Raw genomic sequence first — 13,486 nt, forward strand, 5'->3', positions numbered from 1 at the left:
GAGATTGAGGCCCAGAGTTGAGGGCCCAGTGTGCCCATGGCCACATATTAAGTTACCATGAGCGAGCCAAGACTTGAATCTGGTGTTCCTGACCGCTGGTTCTTTACTTTTCCCACTGTACCCCATCAACTCTTAAGTGAAGGCACACACTGGTGGTATGGCATCGCTGATACAACTTACTCTTCAAATCCTTGGGGAAACCACTCTGTGATTCCCTCTGCATTTTCTGACCTTGGGGCTAGAAAACTCACAGAGTTCTACAGTAATGACTTGTAAAGAAGAACAAATAGAACAGTTCTGTTACTAACTTGTTTGTGTACCATTCATGTTTTGGAGCAGCCTCCGGGGTGTACTGCTTGGATGGCATTGTCTTGCTTAGACGTGTGGTTCAGTTGCTACCCTAGACCTGATTGCTGAATGGCCGGATCACTTAAAACATCCTCTTATTGCTTTTATCCCTCGTCCTCTTTGTCCTTCCTCCCCAATCTCCCTTGTGGTGTTGAATGGTCTCCTCCTGGTCCAATTAGAAAAATTGAGCTAATTATAAAGCTGAATGTTCCAGTGGGGGAAAGAGCATGCCCTGACACGTTAAAAATAAATGATATGGCCCTGAGAAGGGGGAATTTGTGTGTGTATACTTAAAGAAGTTGTTTTCCATGTATTCATTAAAAACATCTTCTCCAAAGCATTCTTTCTCCTTGATTTCTCTATTTACTTGAGGTATATTTTAGATAAACTGTAATCTGATCTCCTGGGGGTGTTGACTAACTGAAAGGGCTACCTAATACACCTGAGAAGTAGACCTTACCCTGGAATAGATAATATTCCAATAGCAGAGGTCTCCAGGGGTTATGGGTCAGCTTTGGGTTCTTTCCTGGGGGCAGAGGTCATTGAATTGGTCAATGATGAGGTGAAGAGAAAAGGAAGAATTTCTTTTTCTACTGATAGATGACTCACTGTTTATCTTCTTCTAGCTGGTCAGTATTGGTTCATCTTATAACTATGGAAATGAAGACCAAGCTGAATTTCTTTGTGTTGTCTCCAAGGAGTTGCATAATACCTCTTATGGCACAACCAGTGAACCCAGCGAAAAGGCAAAGGTAGGTTATTGGGGAAGAGGGAGAGAAAGGGACATTGAGTGCCAGGAGGTCATTACCAGAAGGTGGGCCACTAAGAATGAGTTTTTGGGGGTCACAGCAATTCATGAAGGCCTCATGGGGGGACTTATGTATCTTATGGAGAGAAGGTATAGTCACTATGCATTCGCTGTGTAATCCTAGATCTCTGAACGTCTTACCTTCAGGAATTATAGACTACCAAAAAAAAAAAGTGTCGTAATTTCTAACTGTCGTGATGGCCTGTAAGAATACTTGGTTTGGAGACATGTGATTGTACTGGAAGGGGGAACTCCCTTCTCTGCAGCTCTTCCTTTAGCAGAGTTGCCTAGAACAGTGAGAGGTGCTCCAGTGATTTGCCCAGGCTCACACAGTCAGGATGTGCTATTTGTGGGACATGAACCCCCAAGTCTTCCTGACTTTGAGGGTCAGTTCTCTGTCCATTACACAAGGATGCTTTTCATAAAGTACTTATTTTAAAAAATACAGTCCCCCCCCAAGTATTATTAGCTTTATTTCATCTTACTGTTAGCATTTAGTTGCTGACCTTTCTGATCTGCCCACTTATGTTAATGTTCCTTTTTTCCATTGCCCTATAGTCATCACATTATCTACAAGATGGCAGTTTTCCTAAAACAATTCTATTTATTATCAGACGCTATGGGGAAGTGTTCTTATCTGATCATGCTAGTAGTGACAGCTTGTATGTACATACTGTTTTACGTTCATTACCTCTTTGATCCTCACAACAAATCTGTGAAGTAGTACTAGTAGTAGTCTATCTGTGTTATTGATGAGGGAACTGAGGCTTGGGGAAAGGAATGGCTCAGCCTAGGTTATACCGGTGGTTAATAGTAAGGCTGGGGCTTGAACCCAAGATTCCTGTCTACAGGTCAAGTGCTTGTTCTACCATATCACGTGGCCAACTTCTAGCTTCTAAGACCAACCCGTTTATCCAGCATCTTTTTGCATATAACCTAAAAGCCTGTTTCAGTTACCTCTAGAAATGGAATCTTCCAAATTTGTTTACCTAGGTAAGCATGGGTTCTGCAAAAGCTCTGCAATTCTTTCTCGTTTGGTAAGGGAGCCCTTGCTTTCTGTAGGCAGATCTCAAACAGTGAGAATGTCTGACAGTAGGGAAATATAGGATGTATTTCTGTAAATAATATCAGAAGTGTATAAGTGTTTTACCTTAGGGGCTGAAGGATACCTTTTTTGTACCTGAAAACCACCAAAATGGTTGGCAAACTATTCAAGCCAGACTTAACTTGTACAAAAACTTGGTATTTTGTTCGTTGCCCATAGAACCTTACGTACATCATTAGCATATGCTTATAGTCTTGTATTTGAGTACCAGCTGCTGTAAATAGGTAGTTATTTTAAGTTTCTGCCCTTTCCTGTAATCCTCTGTAAATTCCAATTTCTGTAATTACTGCTGTCTAAAGATGGTATGCTCTGCTTCATGGGTAGCTCCAGTGAGTCCCCTATAACTAGAGGTATTCAAGTTAGAGACTGAATGACCACCTATTTCTTAAATGTGTTACTCATCCCCAGTGGGCAGGGAGTTGGAATTGGCAACCAAAATTTTGAGGGTTATCGTGCAGTCTGGTTGTTAGTGGAGTCTAGAATGAGCCTACATCATGATACTTCTTGCAAAGAACAATTTATGGACTTGAGATGTTTTATTTTTCCATTTGGCCACGTGCACAGAGAGCACATGTGGGTCTGAGGTGAATCAACAAGTGTTCATGTTACAGTTGTATCCTTCGAATTAGTTGTAGTGGATATTTTGCTGAAGAGATGTCTTACACATATCAAACAGGCATTATATGATTGACATGCCAAAATATTTGTCATAGTTAATAAGTACAGAAGTAATTCAGAGAATGGAGATAAAACTTTGGATTGAAGTAGACAGAAAGTTTCTTGCAGGTATAATAATGTACCTTAGATCTCAAAGTATGGTTGAGATTTTACTAGGTTAGGAAGGGGAAGAGATTCCAAGGAACACGAAAGTGGAATGAGCCACTTTCACAGATTTGAATTCTGAATCTTTCTATTTAGTATAGGAAATGCAAGAAGATATATAGACCAATTGTCGTATTTATTCCATAACCCCAAAAGAAAAAGATTTTGAAAGCTAAAATTGTATGTAGATATGCAAATTATAGGTCACAGTTTTTATGCATGCTAATTAAGGGGGGAAATGCAGCCTATATTTGGACCAATACTGTATTATATGATTAAAAAGCTGGCATGTCAATCTCAGAATCTTAAATTTTGTGGCTTTTTGTATGTTGTTAGAAGTCTGTTTAGAAACATCTTTGTAGGGGCAGCTAGGTGGCACAGTGTATAGAACACTGGCACTGAAGTCAGGAGGACCTGAGTTCAAATCCAGCCTCAGACCAAACACTTGAAACTTACTAGCTGTGTGACCCTGGGCAAGTCACTTAACCCCAATTGCCTTAAAAAAAAAAAAAAAAAAAAAGAAACATCTTTGTGAACTGACCTCAAGTTTGCATGAGACCTAATTGGTCCAAATGAGCCCCAGTCGTTTGCTTGGTCTTCACAACAACTATATGGATCAGGTTAGAGCTTTAGGCAAGGTCAGCTACAGTAAATGATGTATAATGAGGCTGTTCCATTACTGAATTAGGCAGTACTATTTTCCTGGAGTTACTGGGTAGTGAGGGGGAGACAAAATAGCCTATTTGGACAGGCCTTCAGTTGCTTTTAAGAACTGATGTTAATTTGCTCTGGTATTGAGGCCACCTTCCTTTGGGAGGCCTTTAAGGAAGAACAAACTGATGACCAGGTAAAGCACTCTACTCTCCCTGTATTAGGGTTTTTGTTTCCTTCTCAGATTGGATTTAGGATGGCATGCTTCCAAAAATTTTCAAAGTTCGGAGTTAGAAAGATGCATTTTCTCATGTTGCACCATTATAAGGATGTTGTGTATATATTGTGCTAGTGAAACAAAGATGTGTTTTACTTGCAATCTTTAAAACATGTTCCCTTTCCGCCCCCCTACACACACACACACACACACACACACACACACACACACACACCACACACACACACACATATACATGGTTCAGGTGGCTTCTAGCTGTGAAATGTATGGGAGCAGTTGTTAGGAGGCCCAAGGTGTGACCCAAGTTCACTTTTATGCCATTAAAAAAAAAAAGTAACTCTCTATCCAAAAATATCTAAGCTTTGTGAACAGTATCCTAGCACCTCTGCTAAACTAGGGCATCAGCCACAACAGGCATGTTCTAGGACTTATGAAAAATTGCTAGTTCATGATCAGAGCTAGCTCAGAAAGGAAAGTGGATTTTTTTGACATTCTTTTGGACAAATGGGGAGCTGAGAAAATACTACACCTTAAAAATTTACATAGTGTTTTGAAATACATTTACATGTTTTCTTGCTTCTTTGTTAATATAAAAAAATTGTTGTTCACTCCTGTTTTAATTCTACTTTCCTCATATTAGTACTTCACAGTTGCATTTGATAAATCAAATTTAATTTGACAAAATATTTTCTTTGTCTCTGAGTTTTGGGGGAAAGTGATAAGTTAAGTTCCTTATGGGAGAAGACTAATGCTGAGAAAATAAATGTTTGTAAGATTTATAAAAGAAATCAGGACAGGGACAGTAGCTGTAACCTTGCCTGACTTACCTTAGCAGAAAGAGAAGCAGTTATTTTGGCCTCTTTGACTAAGATGTGCCAATGTGTTTGAAATGTGATTTTATTTTATAAAAAGGTGGGATATAGGAGTAGACGCTGTAACCACAAAACCCTTCTCCAGCCTGTGCATGTATAATCTTTATTTTTTCAGTTTGAAGAAGTATGGGGCTTTGTGAGCAAGTGACTCACACGAGTATGGTGATTGCAAAAACTGGTGATCACTAAGGCTTCCAGAGGTAGTTTAGTTGTTCTGTGCATGATGGAAAACAGAAGTATTTTTCCTATTAAAAAGTTGTTTTCACTTTCCTTCATTTTTCAGCCAGCCCTTTCTGTTAGAAACTGTGAAAGATCCCTTGGGTACTACTTCTCCACACCAGCTTTTGAATAACAGAAGACACTCTTATATGTTGACTAATTGTATTCCTATGCCATGGCTGTTGACTAAACTTTGCTGTCTTTTCTCCCCTCTCTCCCTGCACTAATCCCTTCTCTGTACTTGCTGCATGCTGCGTGCTGAACCAGAGTGAAGATGAGGAGACGGATTACGATACGAATGACTCAGATTAAGTTTAAATGTAATGGTGAGCTGCAGCTGCCCTAGAAATTCCCCCAAATGCTTCACCTCTTGATGACCCAGAAATACCTCACCCTTAACCCAAACTTCCTCTTTAGTTAGTGCTGCTGTGTTTGTTCAGTTGTAGTTTGCCCATGTAACTGGTGCTCTTTAGAGCGATAGAACTGACTGACAGTAGATCCCGTATACTTAGCTAGCCTAAGTGTGTCTTTCCTACTGTAAAGACTTGTTGGAAGTACATAGTCTGTTGTAGCACTAAATAGCATTGGTTGTTATGGTAGCTGGAGGTGAGATTTCTAATGCCATGTTACAGGGCTCTCTCCTTCGCTCTGTTTTGTTGAACATTTTTATTAATCACATGGGTGAAGGCTTAGGTGGCAGACTGATATAATGTGTGGGTGACCCGAAGATGGGAGGATTAGCTAATACATTGACTAGCAGGATCCAACAAGATCTCAGCAGGTTGGAACAAGGATCGATTTAAAGTTCTACACATAGGCTCAAAAACCAGCTGTTCAATACAGTTTGAGCAGATGTGTCTGGGTGTTCATGTGAAGAATTGGAAGTGTTAGCGGACTGTAGGCTCAGGGTAAGTCAACTGTGTGATCTTGGGCTACATTAAGAGAAACACAGGCTAGAGTGAAGTGCACAGTTGTCCCATTTCACTCTGTCACGGACAGACTACATCTGGAGTGTTGTGTTCAGTTATGGGTACCACATTTTAGGAAAAACATTGGCAAACTGGAATGTGTCAGGGGTTGGGGGTAGCCAGGATGATGAGGGGGATATGAAAAGATTATTGAAATTCCTGAAGATATTTAACTTTGAGCAGAGAAGATTTGGCTGCAATTTGGGAGAGGCCAGGTATATTGGAACAACATCTATGTTTGTTTTTTATGACTTTATTTAACACCATTAATGTTTTCAGATACAGGGTGTCTCAAAAGTCTTAGTGTAGCTTGAAAGCTTAAAACTATTTGAGCTATTAAAATAAGCTTAAAACTGCCCTAAGACTTTTGGAACACTTCGTATTTGAAGGCCTGTAACATAGAAATGGATTAGATTTATTTTTCTGAACTCCAAAAGAAGAACTACGAGTAAAGAGTAGAAGATAGGCGGAATTCAGATCAATATACTTAGGAAGAACTTCTGGACTGTTAGAGACGTCCAGAGAGGAAGGGAGTAAGCAGATAAGTAGAGTTCCCTATCACTCCACAATTGTTTCTGGTTAATATCTATTTCTACAGGATTTGTTGTGAAAAATAGTTTCAGGCTCAGGAAACACAGTTTTTCAGCAGCTTAATTGCCAAAGACGACAGTTTGACCATACGAAGCCAAACATTCACTCTTTGGTTGTAGTGTTTGATTACGGCAAGATTTATCAGAAAGCTCAGGTTAACAAAACTTATTAACCAGTGTTCTGTGCTCTCATTTCACAGATCAAAAATTTGATGCTCCCAAAATGTTAGTATGAATTGCTTCAGAAGTTATAGCATATTTTGGAAGTTTTGGCTTGAAGCTAAAAGCTGAGAGTAATGTCATAAACCTCCCGTGGGGTTTTTGGTGACCCAGAAACACGCAGCCAGCGTGTTAGTAAATGGAAAGATAACCATAATAAAGAAAATCAGATGGGTGCCTTTTCTGGTAACCAGAGTTCTAGGGCATGTAGGTTTATAAATGCTGTAAGAATTAGAGTTGGAGGTAATGAAAAAGGGTCATCTCCTCTATAGAGTGCTTAAACTTTGGAGATGTTATTAATGCCAGGTAAGGGTTCTCATAGTAGTGGGCAAAATTTACGTAGTCAAGGAGTTTCCTTCCTGTTAGGGTCAGCTTACCTCTGATAGGTTTCCTTTGCAAATAACTGCGTGTGAATTTAAATGTTAAGTCCTAATTTGACAAGTTCTCGCATGTGGCCCTCCAGCTTTGATGCTGTGCAGCTGCTGTATGTGAGCGTCTATCAGATACTATTGAATTGTAGAGAAAGGTGTCTGGAGGACTGTTCTAACTAGAGAAGGTGTAAAAAGAAAACAACCCAAACTATAATACGTATGACATAAGTGACCAGTTAGTTAGAAAAGAGGTGGAATAAATATTTATATAGCTTACACTTTGTGCTGGGCATTGTGCTAAGTGCTTTACAAAGATTATTTCATTTGATCCCAGTCAGCCAATATTTATTAAGTGCCTACTACGTGCCAGGGACTGTGTTAGGCTCTGGGAATACTAAAGGTAAAGACGGTTCCTGCCTTCAAGGAGCTTACAATCTGATGGAGTATCCACAGGAAAAGAAGCTTCGTGGGAAGATGGGGACCTATCTCAGGAGGGTGGGAATGATGAAAAATTGAGGAGTACAGCAGGGTGGGAAATGAAGAGATGGCTAACCTGGGCACTCTCCTTAGATGGAGAATTTGGGAGGAGCTCTCCAGACAGAAGGAGGAAGGAGCTGCAGGGACAGGGGGTACTGAGGAGGTCTAAGTTTCAGGGGTGATAAGATCTCATAGGATAATGAGGTTTGGGAGAGCACGAAGTCCAGAGGAGTGTAGTGAGGTACAAGATGAAGATATGGCTGTTGTCTGTCTGTCTATCTATCTATATATCTGTCTATTTTATGTATCTATCATCGTTAACTCTAAAATTCTGAACTTAAATCCCTCCCACCCTTTAAAGTAAGTATTTCCTTCTCACAACAGAACACAGAAGATTTTATGTGAAACTGTAAATCTCCTTTTCATATGTTTTATTTTTCAAAAATACATGACTTTTAAAACTGTCCTGCTTGCTTATCTGTGCTTCCTTTCTGAATTTCCTTGTTATCCAGTGCATTTTAAAAAATGTTTCAGTGATGCTCTTATTTTTTGCATCTCTGTGGGTAAATCCCTCCCCTGCCCCCACCCCCATCCCTGCTTTGACTTTACCTCCACCCCCTAATTAAAAGAGGAAAAATTCCTCCTTGCAGCAGACAAGCATAGTTAAGCGAAATGAATCCACTCAGCGGCCATGTCCAAAACCGCATTTCTTTGTGTGCCTCGAGTCCCTCCCCTCTCTTTCAGGAGGTGTCCAGTGTGCTTCATCGCAGGTTCTCTGGAGACTGGTTAGTCACTGCATCAGTCAGAGCTGTCCAGTCTTTCAGGGTTGGTTTGTTTTGGCAGTGCTGTCTTTATAGAAGTTGTTCTGCTCACTTCACTGCGCATCACAGTTCTCTGAAGTCATCTCTTTCGTTATTTCTTTCACAACAACGTCCCGTTTTATTTATATGCCTCACTTTGTTAAGCTGTTCCCTAGCTGATGGACGCCTCACTTAGATTCCTGTTCTCGGCTTTTCTTTTTAACTCCTTTTTTAATACCCTCTTCAGGATCAGGAAGTTTGTTTTGTTTGTGACTGTTTCTTCCTCTTTGATCGCTGTGTCCCTCCTTGTTGAGTTTGGTGCATTTTTACACCAAACTCTGCGTGTTTGTTTTGTGTTCAACACTATTTTATCTCTTGCAGATGTGAATGAGGCTCATCTCATATTCCCCCTCCCCTTCCTCCATATTTGTGTAACTTGTTTTTCTGACACTTCAACTATAAAAACTATCAAATTCCATTATCTTCTTTCTCCTTTCTGTTCTACTGTGTTCCTTTTACCCACCCACCCCCTTTCTCTTTCTCCTCTTAAAATCTCAGAACAGTACCAGTCCACCCCTAGATGTTCTTTTTTTTAATTTAACTCCCTTAATATCTTTTGACAGTATTATGATTTTTTTTTTTGCTAGGCAGTGGGGTTAAGTGACTTGCCCAGAGTCACACAGCTAGTAAGTGTTATGTGTATGAGGCCGGATTTGAACTCAGGTCCTCCTGAATCCAGGGCCGGTGCTGTATCCACTGCGCCACCTAGCTGCCCCTACAGTATTATGATTTAAAGTGACATATATTTCTTCTCCCTATATTCGAATGTTAGCACTGCATTATCATACAGATCCTTCTGATTGTTCAAGTAAATTTGCCTTTCTAGGTTTCTCTGGACTCTTGGATTTGTATTTTTGAAGTTCCTGTTGAGCTCTGGTCTTTTTACACAAAATGTTTGAAAGTCAGTCCTTTATTCCACCAAAAATCTATTTTTCCCCCCACGGGGATTATACTTTATGCAGGGTAAGTTATTCTTGGTTGTTGTACAGTAATCCCTCTCCTTTATAGTATGTGCTCTTAGGTCTTAGGTAGTCTTAGCTATGGTTCCTTAACTCTTGAACTTCTTTCTGGATGTTTGCAGTGTATTTTCTTTAATATGGAAGCTCTAGATATCAGATATCTTGTATTTTCTTTTATTTTTCAGTCCTTTGATTTTGTTTTAATATTTCTTGCTGTTTCATGGCGTCATTGATTTCTGTTTGATCTATTCTAGTATTCAGGGAGTCTGTTACTTAGGTAAGGCATGCCATTTTTTTCCTTTCCTGATTCTTTCCTCCAAAGCCTTTATTTCATTTTAAAAACTCTTTTGCTTTGCATCTTCTAAGTATTCATGTAGTCCTTGTGGAAAAACCTGATGTTTCCTTTGCTTGTAATTGTTATGGAGTTGCTTTTTCTGGGGCTGGTTTTTAAGCATCTCTAGATCTACAGAGATTGGTTGGTGTCTACAGAGATTATTGGTTGGTGTCATTTTTAATTTATTTATCTCTTCAGCTTCACTTCCTGAATTAGGACTTTGTGCCAGACTGAGGATCTGCCCCCGCTACACTTTTTGGGGGTGTACTCAGCCCTACTTGGTCTCACTCTGGGTCAGTTACTTGATCCACTGATCTCTACTTTTTGAAGTTAGGACCCCCCTGGGAATTTGAGATTCAGAATGCTGGTTCTTCAGGATTCTCAAAGGAGTCTTAGAGCAGAGAGTTAGGGACCTCAGAGCCCCTGGGAGTTGCTGGGTTTCTGGCCTATTTGGGTCTTTCTTAATGTTGGCTTGCCTGCTCTTGTCTGCCTCTCTCCCAGTATTCCAGTGTCGTCACTGTTGGTTTTAAATCACCCTGGTGATTTCTGACCATCCCGGGACTTTTTCAGGGGAGCCTGCTGCTCTGGCTACCTCTGGACACAGAGCCCTGTATAATACGTGTATAACTGGCCTTTCTCTTATGCTAGGAAAATTCTGACTTGTTTTATTGAGCTGGCTAGTGGGCTTCTGAAGCAGACTTTTTGTGTAACTCTGGAGTGGAAGATGCCACTTTCTGTAGTGTCTCACTGGCTTTCTCTGTGTAGGCTGGGCAGTCTTTCCCTATTTAGGCCATCATCTTGGCCAAATTGATAATTATATTTGTAACAAATAGTCTTTAAGGCAAGTGGGATTTGCCTCTCTTCAGAAGGCTTCTCAATTCAGTTTACCACACACTTATTAAATACCTGTTATATGCAGAAAATTGCTCATTGTGGGGAAAAGACAAAAATAACTAAAATATAGTCCCCCATAGTTTAACTCTGACACAGTGTCAGGTGGAAGGTACCTAAGAGAAGTACTCCCAAAATATGATATGATGTCCGAGAAATAAAAGATCATGTTCAGATGAGAGAATCAGTGAAGGCTTCACCAAGGAAGGGGCATTTGAGTTGGGTCTTTTTTGAAAGGTGGATAAGAGTTTGCCAGAGATTGTTGGAGGAGGCATCCTGATATGGCGCCTAGTGTAAGGAAAGTTATAGAGATCGGAAAACATGGGATTTGTTTGTGGAATTGGGGATTCTTCTTAGTTTCATTTGTTGCATCCATGCCCTACCCCAAACAAAGACAAAGTCAAAACAGGATGAACAGTCCAACTTGCCGGAAGTGAGTATATGTGACCAGATAGATAGCGTGAGAGAATGTTTCCACATTATTAATTAGTGGGCTTTGACTGTTAGGCTTTATCTTTTAGTCCACTGGTGTCAAACTCAAATAGAAATGGGCCGCTAAACCCTACATACTGATTGATCCCTTCTGGCTGCATATAGACTTAGAAAACCGCACATTAACATTATCTATATTTTGTTGTATTTTCATTTGCTTGCCAGGACTAGAGAGTGTTTTCATGTTTGATACTTCTGCTTTAGGCAGTAGGGAACCAGGGAAGAGTTTAAACAAAGGAGTGCATGAAAGGAATTTGAAGAAATTTGCTAAGTTAGCCTATAACTTGAGTGTTCCAGGGAAAAGTCTTTCTGATGTAAGAATCTTGGAATGCAGAATGTTTGCTGATTATTTTCCGTTATTTGGTCTGCATAATCTGAAACTTTTTCTATGTTCATGAGGAAATTCTGTATCTGACTGTACCCTATAAGCATTACTAATTACCTTTGTAAACAGCTATGTACTTAGGGGAACTAACTTTCCTAGCAAATTATAAAAACTGCTGACTTGCTTTATTTTATAATTCTGTGTTTCTCACAGGGACTTTAAAAAAAGCATAGCTGGTAGTAAGCCTCCTAGCAGAGCTGCAAGGTTCCATCACCCTGTTTCAAGGCATTAAGGTTTCCTGTGGATTGGGTTAGCTTCAGTTGTGGGAGTGACTCCACAACTGAAACACATGATGGCTGGCTGTCATAGTACAGCCACCACCCTCCCCTGCCCAGCTGGCACACTCCCACACACTCAGTCCTTCAGTTCACCTGTCTCTTGAATGAAATTAGAGCAAATATTAAATCAGGGCTGTCATGTGAAAAAGGAAGTAGACCTATTCTGTTTGACAAGGGATGCATGTCTGCAGAGCAGAGATTACAGATACTTTCCATGCAGTATAAGAAAGGACTTCCAAATAACTAGGGCTATCCTCAAATGCAGGGGATGCCCTCAGGAGATAGTGAGTTCCCCATCCCTAGAAGTATCTGAGCATAGGTTGGAAGACTGCCTGTCATGGATAACTTTGTAGGACTCTTTGATCTTCACCTTGCTCAGGCAATTAGCAGAGGCATTCTGTATTGGGGATAGGGGGAGCAGACACAGACCTCAGTGTTCGGGTGGGGTATATAGTTCATAAGATTACATTGCTCCCTCCCTGTAACGGAGGTACATTGGGTACATATGGGTACATTGTTAAATTTCTGCTCCCAGGTAATAAAGAGGAGAATGCACCATTATGTAGTACCTTACACAAGAGGAATAGAGCAAAATCTTGCCCATTAGTTTGAGGCTTTCCAAGCAGCCTGAGATGGCCTGAAAGGAGAATCCTGACATATGTGGCAGGGATCATAGGATCATAGAGTTAGAGCTGGAAGAGACATTGGAAGCCATTGAATCTAGTCTCCTTCTTTAGCTGATGAGGAAATCGAGGCAGAGAAAGGAGAAGTGACTTGCCCAGGGTTACACAGCTAGTAAGTGTCTGAGGAAGGATTTGAATTCTAAGTCCTGCACATTATACATGGTACCACTTAGCTGGATATTTCTGGGTCAGTGGAATGGCAGGTGGGGCTTCAGAAATATCAGGAAGTCTAAAATTTTATTCTCTATCATTGTGTTGAGGTGCAAAGATAACAGAATATTTTTGTAGTACTTCAGAGTTTATGAAACACTTCTTTCACAACAGCCCTCTAAGGTAGGTAGTAAAGATACTATTCTCTCCATGTTACAGCTAAAGAAACTAAGGATCAGGGAAATGGAGTGGCTTGCCTGGTGCATGCTGGGTCAGACTAGCATGTCTGATGCTCTTTCCATTTTAAGACTAGATGCTTCTCAAGATGATCAAGGCCTCCATTTTTTTTCCTGACCTGCTGCCATTGTTACTTTGTTTTTGTTCTGTTGTGAGCAGTTTTATAATAACTGAGGAAACAACAAAGTCCAAGCTATGCGATATATTTGCAAGACATGCAGTTGCAGAACAGATTGGGTCCAGGGTCCCCTCAGTAGGCACAAGTAGCCTGAATAGAGATTTACAAAGGTTTTTAGTAGTAAAGTACAGTTACTATTTTAGGGACTTTCTGGAGTTTGGAGACTCTGATTGGTTGCAATTCCTGCATCCTACAAAACAGTTAGTAATATAGTGATGAATGACTTCCCTGAAATTACAAGACTTAACTCTAGCAGCTATATAAAATGTTGGTAATGATATAAAATGAAGTCAGTTTGGTTTTCTCAATTTGTGTAAGTCAGTTCTATAAGATCTTTAACATGGTTATAGT

General features: G+C 40.3%; 1 protein-coding gene across 2 annotated transcripts in view; it reads left to right on the forward strand.

Annotated features, from left to right (window-relative positions):
- KCTD5 (potassium channel tetramerization domain containing 5) overlaps positions 1-13,486 on the forward strand; it is a 94,022-nt gene that overhangs the window by 67,164 nt on the left and 13,372 nt on the right. For both annotated transcript variants that reach the window (XM_021006772.2, XM_021006773.2), the window contains one exon: positions 975-1,100. In XM_021006772.2, coding sequence (XP_020862431.1) covers positions 975-1,100 — 126 coding nt within the window. The remainder of the gene's footprint in view (positions 1-974; positions 1,101-13,486) is intronic.

Source organism: Phascolarctos cinereus, unplaced genomic scaffold (assembly GCF_003287225.1).
Source record: "Phascolarctos cinereus isolate Bilbo 61053 unplaced genomic scaffold, phaCin_HiC Scaffold_4;HRSCAF=312, whole genome shotgun sequence".
NCBI classification, from domain to species: Eukaryota; Metazoa; Chordata; class Mammalia; order Diprotodontia; family Phascolarctidae; genus Phascolarctos; species Phascolarctos cinereus.